The sequence below is a fragment of the Engraulis encrasicolus genome, chromosome 21, assembly GCF_034702125.1.
Source record: "Engraulis encrasicolus isolate BLACKSEA-1 chromosome 21, IST_EnEncr_1.0, whole genome shotgun sequence".
NCBI classification, from domain to species: Eukaryota; Metazoa; Chordata; class Actinopteri; order Clupeiformes; family Engraulidae; genus Engraulis; species Engraulis encrasicolus.
In genome coordinates, this window is record NC_085877.1 from 30,575,071 (window position 1) to 30,592,547 (window position 17,477).

The following is a 17,477-nucleotide window of genomic DNA, read 5'->3' on the forward strand; positions in this document are numbered from 1 at the left end:
AACCTAATGTAAGAGTGACATGTGCGCCGCGAGCACGCATAGACTACCACACGGGGCAGGATAGAGATGAGAGTGAAGTGGGCATGAGCACGGATTGCAGTGGTGCTCGGTAATATTTTCAATCTATCGTTCGTTCTAACCGCTGCTGCCTACTCAAAGATGTGCGTGTGAGCGTTCCCAGTGTTGCTCCGTTTCTATTTTTACATCATCTCCTTCATCCATATCCCCGCAGTGATTCGGCATGAACAGGAAAATCACCATCGGGATCGCGCCTGCCTCCGGTAGGCTACCGGGCAAAGAACGTGTGACGTGGTTGTGTTATGTCACAGATTTAGACGTAGCCCAGGCCTAATTCATTTTAATCCATCCCATGAACCGTCTCCTGATAGCACCGCCGTCTCCATCTGGTGGTGAAACAGGGGAACCCCGTGCAACCTTCACAAGAGAAAGAGGCCGATTTAGACAGGCCTATTTGAAATGTTTGGCTGACATGCATTGAATGATTAAAATTAGTCATAATTTAAATAATGAAATAATGAAAATGACACTTAAAACCACTTAGCTATTAATGCTGCGAAAATTCTCTTTAAAAATGTTTTAATTGATAATTAAGAGCTGCCACTGATGTGAGTCAATTGTGAAAATTGTGAAATAAACGAACTGTGAAAAAACAATATTACTCTATCTATCTATCTATCTATCTATCTATCTATCTATCTATCTATCTATCTATCTATCTATCTATCTATCTATCTATCTATCTATCTATCTATCTATCTATCTATCTATCTATCTATCTAGGCCTATCGATCTTCAGTATCTACACGTCTATACATCGATACAGCCAGCGCTCCCACCGAAAAGGCCAAAGCTGATTTTGAAGCACTTTTCAGTAACAACAATCTATCGTTTTGCTGTGGAATAACTGGTGTAACTAACAACCATGTAATATCACGTGCTAGTGTTGTACTTACACCATGAATTCACTTTTGACGCCTGGCTCTGATCACAATAAGCACATTTTGATAAAGAACAAAGTGCAACAATCCTTGACTGCTTTGTAGAAGTTGCCATGTATAATAATACCTCACAGGTGCCCCCTTTTTTTGAACAATGTTTGTAAAGTTTGCGTCATAAAGTGCCATCTAACAAAAAATCTTTGCATCTAAAGTTGTTTTAATGATGAAAAGTAACAGTTTACATATTACAGATAATGTTTTAATTTTTTATGACAATATTTTGGACTGTACATCTTCGCACGAACATATACAGCCCAAAATGTGTGTGTTGTGTGTGTGTCTCCATACTGTAGTTATGACAGTTGTACAAGTGTGTGTGTGTGTGTGTGTGTGTGTGTGTGTGTGTGTGTGTGTGTGTGTGTGTGTGTGTGTGTGTGTGTGTGTGTGTGTGTGTGTGTGTGTGTGTGTGTGTGTGTGTGTGTGTGTGTGTGTGTGTGTGTGTGTGTGTGTGTGTGTGTGTTGTGTGTGTGTCTCCATGGTTATGGCAGCTGTAGCATGACGTGCCCTTCCAGTGCCCGCTGGGTCTTGGGGAGTGTGTGTGTGTGTGTGTGTGTGTGTGTGTGTGTGTGTGTGTGTGTGTGTGTGTGTGTGTGTGTGTGTGTGTGTGTGTGTGTGTGTGTGTGTGTGTGTGTGTGTGTGTGTGTGTGTGTGTGTGTGTGTGTGTGTGTGTGTGTGTGTGTGTGTGTGCGTGTGTGTGTTTGTGTGTGCGCGTATGTGTGTGCGTTGTGTGTGTGTGTCTCCGTGGTAGGTTACGGCAGTTCCAGCATGCCGCGCTGCTCCAGCGCCCGCTGAGTCCTGGCGTGCACCTCCTGGATGGCGCGTGCCAGCGTGCGCATGACGGGCGTGGCGCGCCGCTGCGAGCGCACGCACACCAGCTCCAGGAAGACGCGGCGCGGCGGCATGGCCCCGAACGCCACCTCGGCCGCCTGCCGCAGGAGCCAGGGGTGGTGGGGCGCCAGCGCCTCCCTGTACGCCTCGCGGCACAGCTCGCCAGGGCTACGCAGCGCACTCTCGATGTCATCCACGTCATTGTCATCGTCATCGTCATTGTCATCGTCATTGTCATCGTCTGTGTTGTGGATACCTCCCCCTCCACCTGTCCTCTGACGATGGTAACCCCCACCTCCACCACCACCACCGCGGGGGTCGTCGGGGTCAAAGTCGGGCCCCCGTTGGGGTTGTTGGGGGGCCCCTTCGCACAGCTTGTCCAGCAGCAGCCGAAGCCACAGCAGCGAGCGGTGCAGGCGCAGCAGCGTGCGGCTGCCGGACGGCGTCTCGCGGTGGAAGTCCACCAGGTTGGAGCGCAGCTCGTAGTCCAGCATGGAGAGGACGGAGCGGTAGGGCGCCGCCGCCCCACTCCTACTCTGCCTCGGCCTCTCCCTCACTGAAGCTGCCCCACCACCACCATCGTGGTCCAGCTGGTGGTGGTCACCCACAGAGGCGGCAGTGGAGTTGGAGGAGGAGGAGAGCTCGCGGAGGACTGTGATCTTCTCCTGGACCTTGTGGGAGAAGAAGCTGACCAGAGGCCCGAGGGCATTCATGAACCTGTGTGGAAGTACACAGTGAAATCGCCACAGTTAAAGGAGAACTCCAAGGGGGGCGCTGTGGCGCAGCGCGCTAAGCCCCCCCACATTTGGGCTTGCATGCCCACCCACGGGGACCCCTGTTCGAGTCTGGCAGGGGTCATTTCCCGATCCTCCCCTGTCTCTCTGTCCCATTCGCTTCCTGTCACCATCTTCGACTGTCCTGTCAAATAAAGGCATAAAAAAGCCCCTAAAATATATATATATATAAAAAAAGTAGAACTCCAGCAAATTTCAACATGCAGTTGTAATGTTCACACGTCCCTGGACTTGTCAGTACCTGAGATTTGTTTTTCTTCTTCAGCCTTTTCCAAGATCCTGGCCATTGTAATGGGGGCAGGTGTTTGTTTACACTTCAAAAAAACATCTTGATATATTCCCAAAAACATCCAAAAGCTTACGCAATATCAGCGGACAACTAGTAAACAGCGATAGCTTTTGGGAAAATATTTGGAGTAGGCCTATGTTAAGAATTTTAAAAATGTAAACAAAATCTGCCCCCATTAGAATAGCTCAGATCTCAGAAAGGGCTGAGCCGAAAAATGCAGCATCAACGGGTACTGACAAGTCAAGGGTAGTGTGAGCATTACAACTGCATGTTGAAATTGGCTTGAGTTAGCCTTTCATACCAACTCTTAAAGAGATGGAAGCACAGAGTGCTGTTACTGTAACACTGAAATATTCCTAAGGTTCCTTTCTTAAAGGGACACTGTGTGAGATTTTTAGTTGTTTATTTCCAGAATTCATGCTGCCCATTCACTAATGTTACCTTTTTCATTAATACTTACCACCAGCATCAAATTCATTATGACTGGAAAAATTGCACTTTTGTTTTCATACATGAAAAGGGGGATCTTTTCCATTGTCCACCATTTTGGATTTCCAAAAATAGCCATTTTTAGCTGCAAAAATGACTGTACTTGGACCATACTAGAAAATATTTGTTTAATACTTAGTAAACTTTCATGTAAAGATCAAATTTGGCAGTAGGCAGCCCAATTTCAATAAGCAGCATAGTTGCAGTACCTTTTTTGACCATTTCTTGCACAGTGTCCCTTTAAAACAAAACTAGGCTACTGTATGTCATCTTTCACTTTCAAGCAATAATGACTCAAAATTCAACTACATGACAAGTTTTAATATATATATTTTTTTACATTTTTGCAATAATTTAGCATCCATTCAGGTATATGAAAACAAGATAAAAGAAAAGTTTGGGCAAGAACATTGGACAAGAAATTGAGCCCTGGTATCACTTGATGCCACTGGTCTTACTTGATAAGCTCCTCCCAGCTGGACAGATATTCATCCAATAAGACGTCAGAGCCGGGCCCCAGGGCAGAAGTCAGGTGCAGGAAGAGGCGGGACACCTGAAAGTCTTGGCCAGGACACTCCCCCACGAGGACATCACCTCCATGGGCCCAGTCGTGGCCTGCCTGAGGCTTTGGCTGGATAGCGATAAACAATGGTAACACTTCAGGGGTGCATGCGTTTCTTGAAAGTGCCATTGCTAATTAAGTTAGCAACTCACTTGGTTGCAATTCAATTTCCCGGTAGGAACAAAGCAAGTTGCTAACTCACTCGAGTGTGTGTGGAGATATGTGAATGGAAGAGAGTTGACTACACATGTTCTTTTGTATAGTCTGTATCTATTTTGACATGTTTATTGTTTGTTGTATGGAAGGCCCATAGTGGACGTGAATGGTAGCTTAACAGAACCAGCGGCTCAAATTCTGGACTATTTTTTAAAACCATATGTGCTTGAGCTTCCATCCTATGTGAGAGATACTACAGATGTACTGAAAAGTCAAAGACACAAACTGGGATTATAATGGACGTAGAAGCACTGTACACCAACATTGACCATTCAGATGGACTGGCAGCTGTCAATCACTACTTGTCGGACAGAAAGGAAACAACGCCCCCTACAGCCTTTCTAGTGGAACTGACAGAATGGGTACTTCAAAACAATGTTTTTATGTTCCAAGACCAACTTTACAGGAAGTGCAAAGGGACCAGCATGGGAGCCAGTTTTGCCCCTGTATACGCATGCCTTTACTTGGGACTCTGGGAAGCTACAGTAAATATGGATTCAACAGTGAAAGAAATGCATTTTTTGACAACATAAAACTGTTCTGTAGATATATAGATGATCTACTTATTTTGTTCAAAGGGAGCCCAGAGAGTAGGGTGACCAGACATCCGGTTTTCCACGGACATGTCCTACTTTTGAGACCTAAAAAAATGTCCGGGGGGAATTTCAGAAATGTCCGGGATTTTGTTGGACTGCCTGAAATATAGACCCAATTCATCTGCACTGTAATTTTCACTCCGTTCCATTTGACTCCACTCCAGGTTTCTCTCTACCGTTCACAAATTAGTCACGCCCTTCTCATCAAATCTAGCCACTTCGCACCATGTGTCCGAAAGAAGTAGCCTAGGGCTAGGGGACTAGCCAGTGCGCCCCATGTTTACAAGCGAAAGCGCATCTGTCCGCCGGTTCGACGGACTGCAATGCCGATAGAAACGCAAATGCACGTTCGCGGTGGAGTTGAAAAAAATTCCCGCGTGTGAAGCCAGGTATAAAGGTAATCTAACACAGGAGTATGCCTAGTAACACCACCAAATCCATCATTTAGGGAGGTACAAGTTTTGTTACACCTTGTCACAAGACTTAGCCTAAAAATTCTTTCATGATCTGACATTTCCAAGTTATTTGCAAAAGCAATTTCTCGGAGCTAGAAGGACTCATTCCTGAGTTAAGAAATTAAGCTTCTTCTTCATCAGCGTCTTCTTCTGTCTATAGAGCTCTTCAGTAACGCGGAAGCATGTAGTAGACTGTAGTCTTTCATGTTAGCATTTAAGGACTTCCTGGTTCGTATCGGCTTCCGGCCTCCCATTGGGAATGAATAGGGGCCAGTTTCAAATAAGCTCCGAGTGCAAGCACGCGCTTAGCGAACCCCCGCAAGCTGTCGAGGGTGTTAAAAATAGGCTGTAGGTATGACATGGTTGATCATTTTGTGTCAAACTTCGACATAAATACGATGTTGCGTCCATATGCTAAACCCGGAAACTTTTGGCGACTACAGAAGCGGCGCCTGTATCTAACGTCATGTACGTGCGGAGGGTTGTACCCATGGCAACCAAAGGAAAGTATGTAGTTCGGAAGTTTTAATGATCAGAAAGGGGTTAGCAATATTGAATTAAAATCGTCATGATTTAACATGTGAATACACCAACATGATGATACGATCCGTTCCACTAATGAGAAAGGGATGCGGGGACACGCTAATGTTCGTTGTTGGCGTGCAACTTATATTTTTGCCAAACCTGAATCTCTATGGCGTGTTGCAATGTAAAAAAATCGCCATAGAACCGGAAGTCCAACCGCCGCATACAAGTTGACGTCAACGCTGAAGAGCTCTATTGCCTTTGCAGTTATTGATAACGCTGTATGGGTTATCTTATTAATGGTAGGTAAAACTCCAGTTCCTCTCTTAATGGCTGCAGTGCCCATTGCTAATCTCTGAGCACCATGCAAATAGCCTATCTAAATAGGCCTAATGGATGACAGTGGAGGGGTAAATTGTGAGGTGTCTTATAAACATAGCCTAATGCCTAAGCCTAAAGCCATATGTAGCCTAATAGAACTTCATTATCAATTCAGTTGAAAACCACAAATGTTGTGTTTTTTATATTTAGTTTCCAATGTTATATAGCCTAATGCTGTTCATCTTTGTGGGGAATGGCTGAGATGGGCCTACATGATGGTGAATCTATTTTTAAAAACCTTATGCAGTAATTAGAATAGGCCTATGAAATTGAGCTGCATTGTTACTGTTAAGCTACTCCAATATAGGTGTTAGGCCTACTATCTAGGATTGTAACAAAGGCACACTATGCATCATATGATCACACAAATTATGATAGGCCTATAGACGTAACTGAAGAGATTTTTATTGTCATTTATGGTAGACAAATGAATGTGCATGCCAAAAAGTTTGAGTGGCTTTTAAACAAATTACCATTTTGGATGCGTTGATACTTTATAGGCCTACTATCATACCTCATACCCATATATACTTTCATACCTGTAGATACACAGATACACCGATGACATACACCGATGACCAATGGCATACACCGATGACCCCCCCCAGAAAAAAAGTGTCCTCCTTTTTACAAATCCAAATCTGGTCACCCTACCAGAGAGTCTACATGAATTCCACAACTATATTAACAACACCAATAAGAATATAAAACTATCCTTGGAATACTCGAAAGAGACCATCAACTTCCTTGATCTAACCAGAGACACTGATGGAAGCCTTCATGCCACTCTATTCAAAAAGCCCACTGACCGTAACACCCTGCTACACTTTGATTCTTTTCATCAGAAACACCTTAAAGACAACATTCCATCTGGACAATTTCAAAGATTGAGACGAATATATGTGACAAAGACACAGATTTCAACACCCAGTCTGACACACGCTTCCTCAACAGGTCATACAAAACAACTGTCTTAACTACAGCTCAGAAAAGGGAGTCAGAGGCAAATCGCTCACAGCTCCTCAAGCCCTCTAAAAAGAAAAAGAAAAAGCAAGCAGCATCCAACATCAGGTTTGTCATGCAATACAGCACTCAAAGTCACCAGATTAAAAACATTATCAAGTCCAACATGGGATATCCTCAGAAGTGACCCTGCACTAAAGGACACTTTCAAAGATCAGCCAACATTCTGCTATAAGCGTGACCCGAGCCTGAGAGACAAACTGTCTCACAGTTACCTACCAACCAAGACGGGAGACCAGTGGCTAAACGGCGTCCAACAGGTACATACAAGTGTTTACAGTCTTCTTGCAACTATTGTATGAACATAATTCAAAGTAAAGAATTCATGGACATTAAGACTAACAAAGTGTATAAAATTAAGCACTTCATTAACTGCAACACAACCTTTGTAGTATACTGTACTGCCTCACTTGCCCCTGCTTCTACATAGGTCACACCAAGAGGAGACTGAAAGACAGAGTGGCTGAACACAAATATGCCATCAGAACTAATAACCAGGATTATCCTATGGCACGCCACTTCTTCACACACCCCATAACAAAAATGACAATCTCCTTTAAGTAGAAGCCATAGAGCATATACAGGAGCCTATAAGGGGAGGAGACAGACTGAAAAGATTACAGACTTTTTGGATTCACAGCATGGATACTATGACCTACCCAGGTCTAAATGATGAAATTGACTTCAGGCCTTTCTTATGATGCTTGTAATGTAAAGAGATTGATATTTTGAATATGACCTGTGTCTGATGTCTATCCTCCATTATGTTGTCTATTATGTTGTCCTTTGCCATTTTATTTCCTACTATTCAGCTTTTTACTATTCAGCATTTTTATTATCCAGCATTTTCTTACCACTCTTTCAATGCCTCTATATATGAAGGCCAGACGGCTGATGAAGGCCAGACGGCTGAAACCGGTCTGCGTTTTTAACATGTTTACCCCGATGTAAAATAAAGGGTTTTTAATGCTTTAACTACCTTGACTCAAAGGAGAGTGCTTTGGGTGCAGTTCAAAAGTCTGTCAAGCCGTAAAAGGAATAAGATGCACCCCTTCATCCTGGAGAAAATACTATAGAGCGCTGGCTACTCTTTCCTGTTGCTATTGTTTATTGTCTTGGCTCTTTATATGTGTTTATATGTGTTTATACTCTCTCAGTGTCCATAAGAAATTTCTCTCTTGAAGAGACAAAGCAGTAGATTTCTAAAAATCTGACCCAGGAGCAGGGCAACCAAATGACTAGATCAAAAATGGGAGCAAAAAATCCTGGTTCAAGCTGACTTAAAAAAATAATAATTAAAAAAAATCTGTTGACGAGATAATAAAGCCTCACCGTATCTTATCTTAGCTTGTAGAAGCCCTGGCCTGGTCTTACACCACACCCTTACACTCATGTCCAGGCCCACCGATGGCCGAATTGATAAAGGGACAGGTGAACACTTTGGAGGCTTAAGGCATAAGCAGACAAGGTGGATGTCTTCAGACAAGATATCTTGGGACGCCATAGTTATACCAGAAAGTACCACAGAAATAGGATGTCGAGCAAAATGAAAAATTAAACTTTACATTCCCAATGATTATTCATGGGTACTCAGTGAATACATGTCCGTATATAGGTACTAGGTCAGCTGTGCTTGATGAGATATTCAACGATATGTTTACAAATGCCAATTTCTATATGCAAAAAGAAAATTGGTGCTTGCCTATGCCACCAAACTGACTAGAACTACTGGTCCTGACCGTACTATTTCTGGGAACAAACTGTTTTTACTCCTCCTCTTCCGTTAACCCATTGTGTCCTGGAGACACATATACGCTGCAATCAGTTTTTTTAGATTTTAGCTGTTTTATTAAAAATGTGGGTAAGATAGAGCTGAATGAACACATTCTAAGGCAAAACGAGGGTCCTAGCTTTTAAATGCAACTCATCTCAAGTTTGTATGTGCTTCGGAGGCTGAGATATTTAGGATTTAATAGGTAGAGGGTACCCTTTCCCAAAAAGGGCTTAGGACAAAATGGGTTAAATAATGGAGGTGTGTCTTGCACTCCCAGACGTATTTTTTGGTTTGGTGATGTTACTTCTAGTTCCAATGAAAAATGAAAAAAGGTCGCACCATGCATAGGTTTCTTTTTATTTACACAGACTGAGGAAGGCAGAGCGCCGAAACGCGTCTGTGTAAATAAAAAGAAACCTATGCATGGTGCGACCTTTTTTCATTTTTCAGTCTTACAATATTTTGGTCAGCACCCTTAAAAGGAAGAAAAAACTGTTGGGTGACTCCTGCTCCAACCCTGATGAACTTCTAGTTCCAAGGCAGCAATTATATTAGCCTGGTCCTGACCATCCCATAATACTACCGTTTCATTTCGTATTCATGGTCTGGAGGTTGTGTGATCTGACGCGTGAGGTGTGTGTGTGTGTGTGTGTGTGTGTGTGTGTGTGTGTGTGTGTGTGTGTGTGTGTGTGTGTGTGTGTGTGTGTGTGTGTGTGTGTGTGTGTGTGTGTGTGTGTGTGTGTGTGTGTGTGCGTGTATGTGTGTGTATGTATGCATGTGTGGGTGCGTATTTTGTCTCCCTACTCGTGTTTATGTGCATTCTTTGTATGTGTGTGTGTGTGTGTGTGTGTGTGTGTGTGTGTGTGTATTTTGTCTCCCTACTTGTGTGTATGTGCATTCTTTGTGTGTGTGTGTGTATGTGTGTTCTGTGTGTGTGTGTGTGGTCTGTGTGTGTGTGTGTGTGTGTGTGTGTGTGTGTGTGTGTGTGTGTGTGTGTGTGTGTGTGTGTGTGTGTGTGTGTGTGTGTGTGTGTGTGTGTGTGTGTGTGTGTGTGTGTGTGTGTGTGTGTCACCTTGCTAGTGGACTGATACACACTGAGGCAGGGTCTCCAGAGGGAGTCGCAACCCTGCGGACTGCCCTGAGCTGAGAGTCACACACACACACACACACACACACACACACACACACACACACACACACACACACACACACACACACACACACACACACACACACACACACACATATAGACACATGGTCACAAGCTCTGGGACCTACACATGCAGTGTGAGCACACAATATCTACAGTGCAGTTACATACAACCAGAAACGGTCTATTATGAATTAGAATTAAAAGAATCTGTAGGACAACCAGTGTAGCGAAGGGGAGTAGATTTGGCCCAATGGGACTCCAACCCAGACTTTCGGGGGTAGCAAACTGGGGCACTGACCGCTACACCAAAGAGCCAGGCTCCTTGGCGTGACAGTCAGAGTGCACTCACAACCCTAGTGATGGCTACACCATCACACTTCCTACGCCTTCAGAAAGCAGACCCATATGCTTCACACACTCTTGGTGTCCCTCGCGTACCACCCACCATACTTCTCCCATTCCAGGATGCCCCACTATCCATACTTGGGTCCCGCATACCTGGGATCCTATGTATGGCTAACACAGCCAGGTGCAACACAGCCTCACGACAAGCCATCCCACAAGTTATTTTTTAATACATGGTTGTTGGTTTTTTTTTTTTTTTTTTTGGGGGGGGGGGTTATGTATTAATTTGATAAAATGAATTGGAGTGAGAGATGGAGGCAGGGTTGGAAAATGACCCAGGTTGGACTCAAACTGGGGTCCCCATGGTCATGCAAGCCCAAATGTATTCAAGTGTAAATGGAGTATTTCTCTTGAGCGACCAGAGTGAATTTTGACTATTAAACTCAAGCTAATCATAGGCAATTCACTATGACGCGGTTCGGCGAAAACTAATTGGAACGTTTATATCGACGAATGTCCCAGGCTGTCAAGACAGTCAAGACAGAGCCGTTATGTGATTAGCTGAATCAAACATGTCAATGCCACGTCCAGAGCGAATAAAGCAAATTCATGGCGAAACTTCTTCAACCACCCCATCTACCTGGGTCGCGTAGGTAGGTAGCGCCTGGTATACACGGGCCATTACTAGGCTACCAGTTTCCCAGAGCCTGGTTAAGAATGAATTGAGGAATAGAATGCAGCATGGTCGCTGCCATTAAATAAGTAAGGGATAACTGGCGATGAGGTGACCGGTTTGACAAAGTTAATAGCGGAGAGGAGGCTTAGAAATCTGATGACGTGCACAGAACGGAAACGGAATTGCCTCCACCAAGACATTACTGTAGCTTCACCATTATCCACATTCTCTGTTGGAAGCGTCTAACTTGGATGCACTTGGAATCTTCGTTTGGAATGCCAATATTATTATTATTTAATTTTCCATAGGTCATATGCATGATTCCTACAACTTTATCCCTTACATACTGTACGTCGGCATTCCAAACAAAGATTCTAAGTAGAAGTTAGACGCTTGATCGGTTCAATGAATGGTCACCCCATCAGACAATCAAAAAAGAGAGTTCTGTTGTTAAGGGAGGTAATACAACTACTGCTAGTCATCATCATCATCATCATCATCATCATCATCATCATCATCATCATCATCATCATAATCATGAGGAAGAGCATTAGTCAACATGGCCACTGGAAGCAAATAATAATAATAATAATAATAATAATAATAATAATAATAATCATAATAATAATAATAATAATAATAATAATAATAATAATAATAATAATAATAATAATAATAATAATAATAATAATAATAACAATAACAATAACAGTAGCAATAATGATAACAGTAATGACATGTGACTTACGCAGCCAGTATGAGCTGAGGAAGAGCATTAGAGCCAAGATGGCGGCTGGCAGCAGGTAAACACGGAGCAGTGGCCTCATACTTCGCTGTCCACTGGTCACTCACCGTCAAGTCACCAACAGCTGTCCAGCACATAACACCACACTCTCTTTCCCCCCTTCTCTGTCTTTTCTATTCTCTCTCACACACACTCTCTACCTCTTTCTCTCATTCTTTTCTATTCTTTCTCTCCTTTTCTATCCTCTCTCTGTCTCTCTCTCTTGTCACGTGTGGTTCTATTTGGCTTTCTTTTACGCTCCTCTTCTCTCTGGTCAATCACTGGTCATTCGGCGTCAGGCATCGGCAGCTTGACTGCACGTAACACTACCCTCTTTTTCTTTATCTTCCTGTCTTTTTTAAAACTCTGTCTCTGTCCTCTCTTCCTTCATCAGCTCTTCACTCTCTATTCAATGGTCACCGAGCATCATGGACAACTTTGCTGTTAACACCATACATGTTTAATTCTTCCTCCCCCTTACTCTCTAGACATGTATCTGTCTCTCTCTTCCTCTCTCTCTCTCTCTATTCCTGTAGCTATTTTTCTCTCCTCTCTGTCTCTATTCCTCTTGTACTCTTTCTCTCTCTCTCTCTCTCTCTCTCTCTCTCTCTCTCTCTCTCTCTCTCTCTCTCTCTCTCCTTCTTCTGTGATCTCTCTTCCACTCTTGTTTATTCCCGTTTACTCTTGCTCCGTCTCTGTCACCACGTGTTGTGTGTTCGCCTCTCCCCTCCAAACTTACTCTATCAATCCCTTCTCTCCACCTCTCACCTCTCATTTCAAACAGTCTGTCCGTATTGGCCCTACCCCTCCGTACCCATTCTTATTCTCTCTGTTCTGATCCTTCAGAGCCTTCCTGTTCCTCTCCTCTCACTACTTCTGTTCTTCGTCTCTTTCTTGTTATTTCGTGTCTCTCCTCACTCCTGTTGCTTTTTTTCTTAGACATGGGAAGCTGACGTGTGTCTCTGCCTTTTTCCGCATGTCCTCTCCTCTACACTGCTCCCAGAGTTGCCAGATGTGACAGATGATTTCCAACCCCAATACATGCTCAAAAAAACACCCAAAGGCACTACCGGTAAATCCCATCCATTTTGGAATAAATGCGGCTGATTTCTAGGGCCATAAATGTAGGCTACAGAAAAACACGCCCAAATATCTTCTCTTTCTTTCTTTTTTTTTGAACCCACAGATGGCGGTCCTAAACAGCCCTAAAGGGTGGGAAAACGCAAAATCTGGCAACCCTGGTTGCTTCTTTCACCCTTTGGATCCCTGGCTGACCTTTAACCTGTTTGTGACGTAACCCGTGGCAACAAAATGCTCCACACACACACAGATGAGGCAACAGTAGAAGTGGTAGTAGCAGAGACGATTGATAAGGTATACGATTCATGAGGGTCACATTTCCGGGATCCATGTGACCTCAGGTGTACGCCCCTTTCATTTAGAAGACCAGCGGAGGTTCAGAACGAGCAAAGCTCCTTTAGTGCTGGAGATGGCGGTAGTGCACATCATATGCAAGCCGCCACTTAACAGCAGACGGGAAAAAAAGAGAAGAAGAAGGAGAGGATCATGCCCCCTTAGGGGACCAGGCTTGATCCCACTTTGTTGCACTGGTGATGCTATGCTTTATCTTGGTCTACCACAGTGGTTCCCAAACCGGGGGCTGGGACCCCTGGGGGGTTGCAGAGATACTGCAGGGGGGTCGTCGACAAAAGGAAGTTGTCATAAAAATGGTAAAACAATAGGTTAATAGTAACACAATTCTATAACTAGGTTGAATAAAAGTATTTATTTCTATGACTAATACAGGTAGCCTATATACTTTTTAGAAATTACAATTTAAAATGAAGCAATATGGTGTTTGGAATGGGTGGGGATCATGAAAATATTATTGGGTGCAAAAAGGGGGTCCCGGCAGAAAAACGTAGGCAACCAACCACTGGTCTATCATATTGAATAACTTTGATAGCAGTGGCAGTGCAGTGGGAGACCTAATTCTGGGCCCCCTCTCTCCCTGGGCCTGGGCCAACATACCCATTTACCGTGTTTAAGCTATTTCAGCCATATTCGAGTGTTTGTATAATTTGCCTTTGAGTATTAATTGCGTAAATTCACAATATTAACCCATGTCTAAAAAAAAAAAAATCAACGTCATTCCAGATTTTAATTTGGCCCACTGTGAATTTGAGTTTACGACAGCTGTGTTATGTCTGTTCATCTTTATGAATGAGAATGACTGAGAAGGACATAGGCAAACTTTCCAGCTTTCATAGCAGATGCCTAAGGAGAATTCAAAAAGTATTCTGGCCTCAGAAAATATGAAACAGGGAGCTACACAGGGTTACTGGATGCACAGACATGGAGACATGCACGACATCACAAGAGTGGCACTTCGATGGACACCAGAAGGAAAGCGCAGGAGAGGGAGACCAAAGACAACCTGGAGGAGAACCATTGAAAGTGAAATGAATGAATTTCCAACAGAAATTGCTCTACAAGTCACCAATGCAAGGCGTAAGCGGTTGGGGCGTCAGACTTGTAGCCAAAAAAGGTTGCCGTTTCGACTTCCAACCCGCCATGTTGGTGGGGGGAGTAATTAACCAGTGCTATCCCATTCTCCTCCATGACAGCGGTAGCCTGAACATGGTACCGTCCCACCACACTGCTACTTTGGGGTGCCATGGGGGGCTGCCCCCTAGCATGGGTGAAGCATAAATGTAATTTAGTTGTGTGCAGTGTGCACTTGAGTGCTGTGTCACAATGGCAATGAGTGTTGGAGTTTCCCAGGTGGGCTTTCGGCTCTCACTTTCACAATGCAAACAATTGCAATTGCAAATGCAAACAACAACAATTCCGGACTTTTACTTTTTTCCATTTCTGAACCCCTGCTAGTCTCCTAAAGGGGCAAGGCAGCTCATGATAGCCTGATTATCATCGACTTTCAAGCAACGCTGAAGATGTTGCATCACTGGGAGGGCGGGGCTTGGCAGCTCATGCAGATTAGGACCTTACGTCACTCATTCCTGCAGGAAACTCATTAGGAACTGCCCTTGGGTGGTTTCCCACCTACTGTTAAGGATGACCGTCTGTGAGTAAAAAAAAAGGATATTGGGCGTAGAAATACGTAGAATTTTATGCCTCCAGGCGTTTTTTCATTGCCTGGTTAACACCAGACCTAATCACAAGTGAGATTAGGTCTGGGGAGTTGCCTATTGTAAATTCCGTATGGGGCCGGAATACTTGGCTATTATGACACACTGCCCTGCTCTCTGATTGGGCAGAGAAACTGTTAAGGTCGGAATGCTTGGCCATTATGACACAGATCCCATGATCTTGTACGTTATGAGTCATCCTCGCCATACTGTCTTTCAGATCGAAACGATTGTGTAGAACTAAAGGCAGTATGGGAGTTCCCAGGCTAGTTTTTGTCAGGGGGGAGGCTGGAAATCAACGGTCACATCTGGCAACCCCGCCATCTCCTCCTTATCACTGGTCTCTGGCCTAGTCACATGGTCTTACGCCTACCCGTGGACTCTGGACAGATCATTGCTCTGGCTCAGGTAATCTTATCATTCGCTGTCCAAGAAGAACGAACATCTGAACAGTACGAGAGCACGCGCACGCACGCACGCACGCACGCACACACACACACACACACACACACACACACACACACACACTCACACACACACACACAAACACACAAACACAAATGTGTATGTTGTCCCAGACTGATCCAGGGAGAGAGGGGGCCCATAATTATATTGTATGCATCAAGAGGAGGGCCCTTTCAGATGTTTTTGTCCTGGGCCCAGCCGAGTTTGTCAGTAAAATAAAAGGTACATACGTTTGTGTTTTATTGTACGTTTTCCTTGACATTAGCTTACTGAAGCAAATCAATCAACTGGCACAGACCTTTACACACTGTACAATTATAACAATATACTATTGGGTGCATCCAAATGTCTCTCTCCAACTCATATCCTGTCATACTGTCTCTCTGTCTCTGTCGCTCTTGCGGCGACTGCACCCTGTGTGGTGAGGAGGAATTTCCCCTTGGGGACAATAAAGGCTACTACTACTACTACTACTGTCCTAGCCTGAATAAAGGCATGAAAGCCAAAAAAATATCTAGAAATTCATGTCATTTTCTAAGTTTAATAGATAGAATTTAAAGGGACACTGTGCAGGAAATGGTCAAAAAAGGTACTGCAACTATGCTGCTCATTGAAACTGGGCTGCCTATTGCCAAATTTGATCTTTACATGAAAGTTTACTAAGTAGGCTAATAAACAAATATTTTCTAGTATGGTCCAAGTGCAGTAACTTTTGCAGCTAAAAAATGGCTATTTTCGGAAATTCAAAATGGCGGACCATGGAGAAGATCCCCCTTTTCATGTATGAAAAGTGCAATTTTTCCAGTCATAATGCACCTGTTGCTCTGTATATTTCCAGTGTACTTTGTTTTAACTAGCGATGTCAGCTATGATTATGTCCTCGATTGCAAGTCGGTTTGGTTTAAATGAAAAGTGTCAGCCAAATGCATTGTAATGTAATGTAATGTAGTGTAACTGACATCTATTCTGGTCCAGGCACTGTGAAACCCATAGAATTCTCTTGCCATTTCTGTGCATTCACCTTCAATGACTGCGATCAATTTGGAGATCGTTGCGGCTCTCATCGCATACACTTCAGTTTAAGAACAGGTGGTGATAAAAAACAATCAAATGATCTGTTAAGTTACGTTTTGAAATTCAAATGCATTTTAATAAACACCTATTGTAATATAATATAATATAATATAATCATTAGTATAATAACATATCTTTTTCCAAAGCAGTTGCTCTCTGAGCCTACAGAGCCAGGCAAGCATGGTACAGAGCCTCTAAAGCAGGGGTGTCAAACTCAGGCCCGAGGGGCAAATTTGGCCTGCAGAGCCATTTTATTCGGCCCACAAGATCATTTCAAATGTGTATTACAGTTGGCCTACATACAGAACACCATTAATGTATAGCGTAACACAACTTGAACATGAAATTTTCTGTGTCACAGGATGTGCAGACACATTTGAACTGGCAAATATTATGGGAAAGAGTGTATGTGAAATTTAACTAGGAGTGTGAAGTGCATGCATGCACAATTTCAGTTCGTTTTTTAAAATAATTGTTGAGTTTGGCCCGCGACTTCGTTCCAGATTTAGATTTTGGCCCCCAGTCAATTGAGTTTGACACCACTCTAAAGGGTCAAGGATGAGAAAAATAATTGAGGGTGTCAATAAAATGAGAGCTGATTTTGCAAATTGTGTCCTCAATTTATTCAGCTGTGCGTTTGTGTGAATAGAGCATGCACACCTTTACCTAAATTGTGGGCTTAAAGTACTGAATCTGTGAGCTTGCTGAACTCCTGCCCATGTTTTATATCGAATGAGCACAATACACGTATATTAAACTGAGCTAAAAAAAAATTGAACAATCATGATTTATTCTTTGCATATAAAATGACGTGGAGTAGCCTACATTTTACAAATCGCGGATGTGCTTCCGTAAGTTGTGCTCACGAGGTTTATAACGT

The 17,477-nt window shown here is 43.5% G+C and overlaps 1 protein-coding gene across 1 annotated transcript; it reads right to left on the bottom strand.

Annotated features, from left to right (window-relative positions):
* Window positions 1-1,739: 1,739 nt before the first annotated feature.
* On the bottom strand, window positions 1,740-12,428 carry gltpd2a (glycolipid transfer protein domain containing 2a). Its single transcript, XM_063186847.1, has 5 exons — window positions 11,874-12,428; window positions 10,024-10,094; window positions 3,878-4,050; window positions 2,211-2,564; window positions 1,740-2,042 (listed from the first exon to the last, which is right to left on the bottom strand). Exons 1-5 carry the CDS (start codon window positions 11,950-11,952, stop codon window positions 1,769-1,771), a joined length of 951 nt encoding a protein of 316 aa, XP_063042917.1. The 5' UTR covers window positions 11,953-12,428; the 3' UTR covers window positions 1,740-1,768.
* Between the last annotated feature and the right edge of the window lie 5,049 nt (window positions 12,429-17,477).

Bases quoted from the DNA above. Each gene is read 5' to 3' on its own strand.
- gltpd2a (XM_063186847.1), bottom strand. From the start codon at position 11,952: ATGAGGCCACTGCTCCGTGTTTACCTGCTGCCAGCCGCCATCTTGGCT. The intron at 10,095-11,873 runs GTAAGTCACATG...TGTGACTCTCAG, and splicing joins CCTCAGCTCATACTGGCTGC to CTCAGGGCAGTCCGCAGGGT. The intron at 2,043-2,210 runs GGCCCCCCAACA...TGACAATGACGT, and splicing joins CTGGACAAGCTGTGCGAAGG to GGATGACATCGAGAGTGCGC.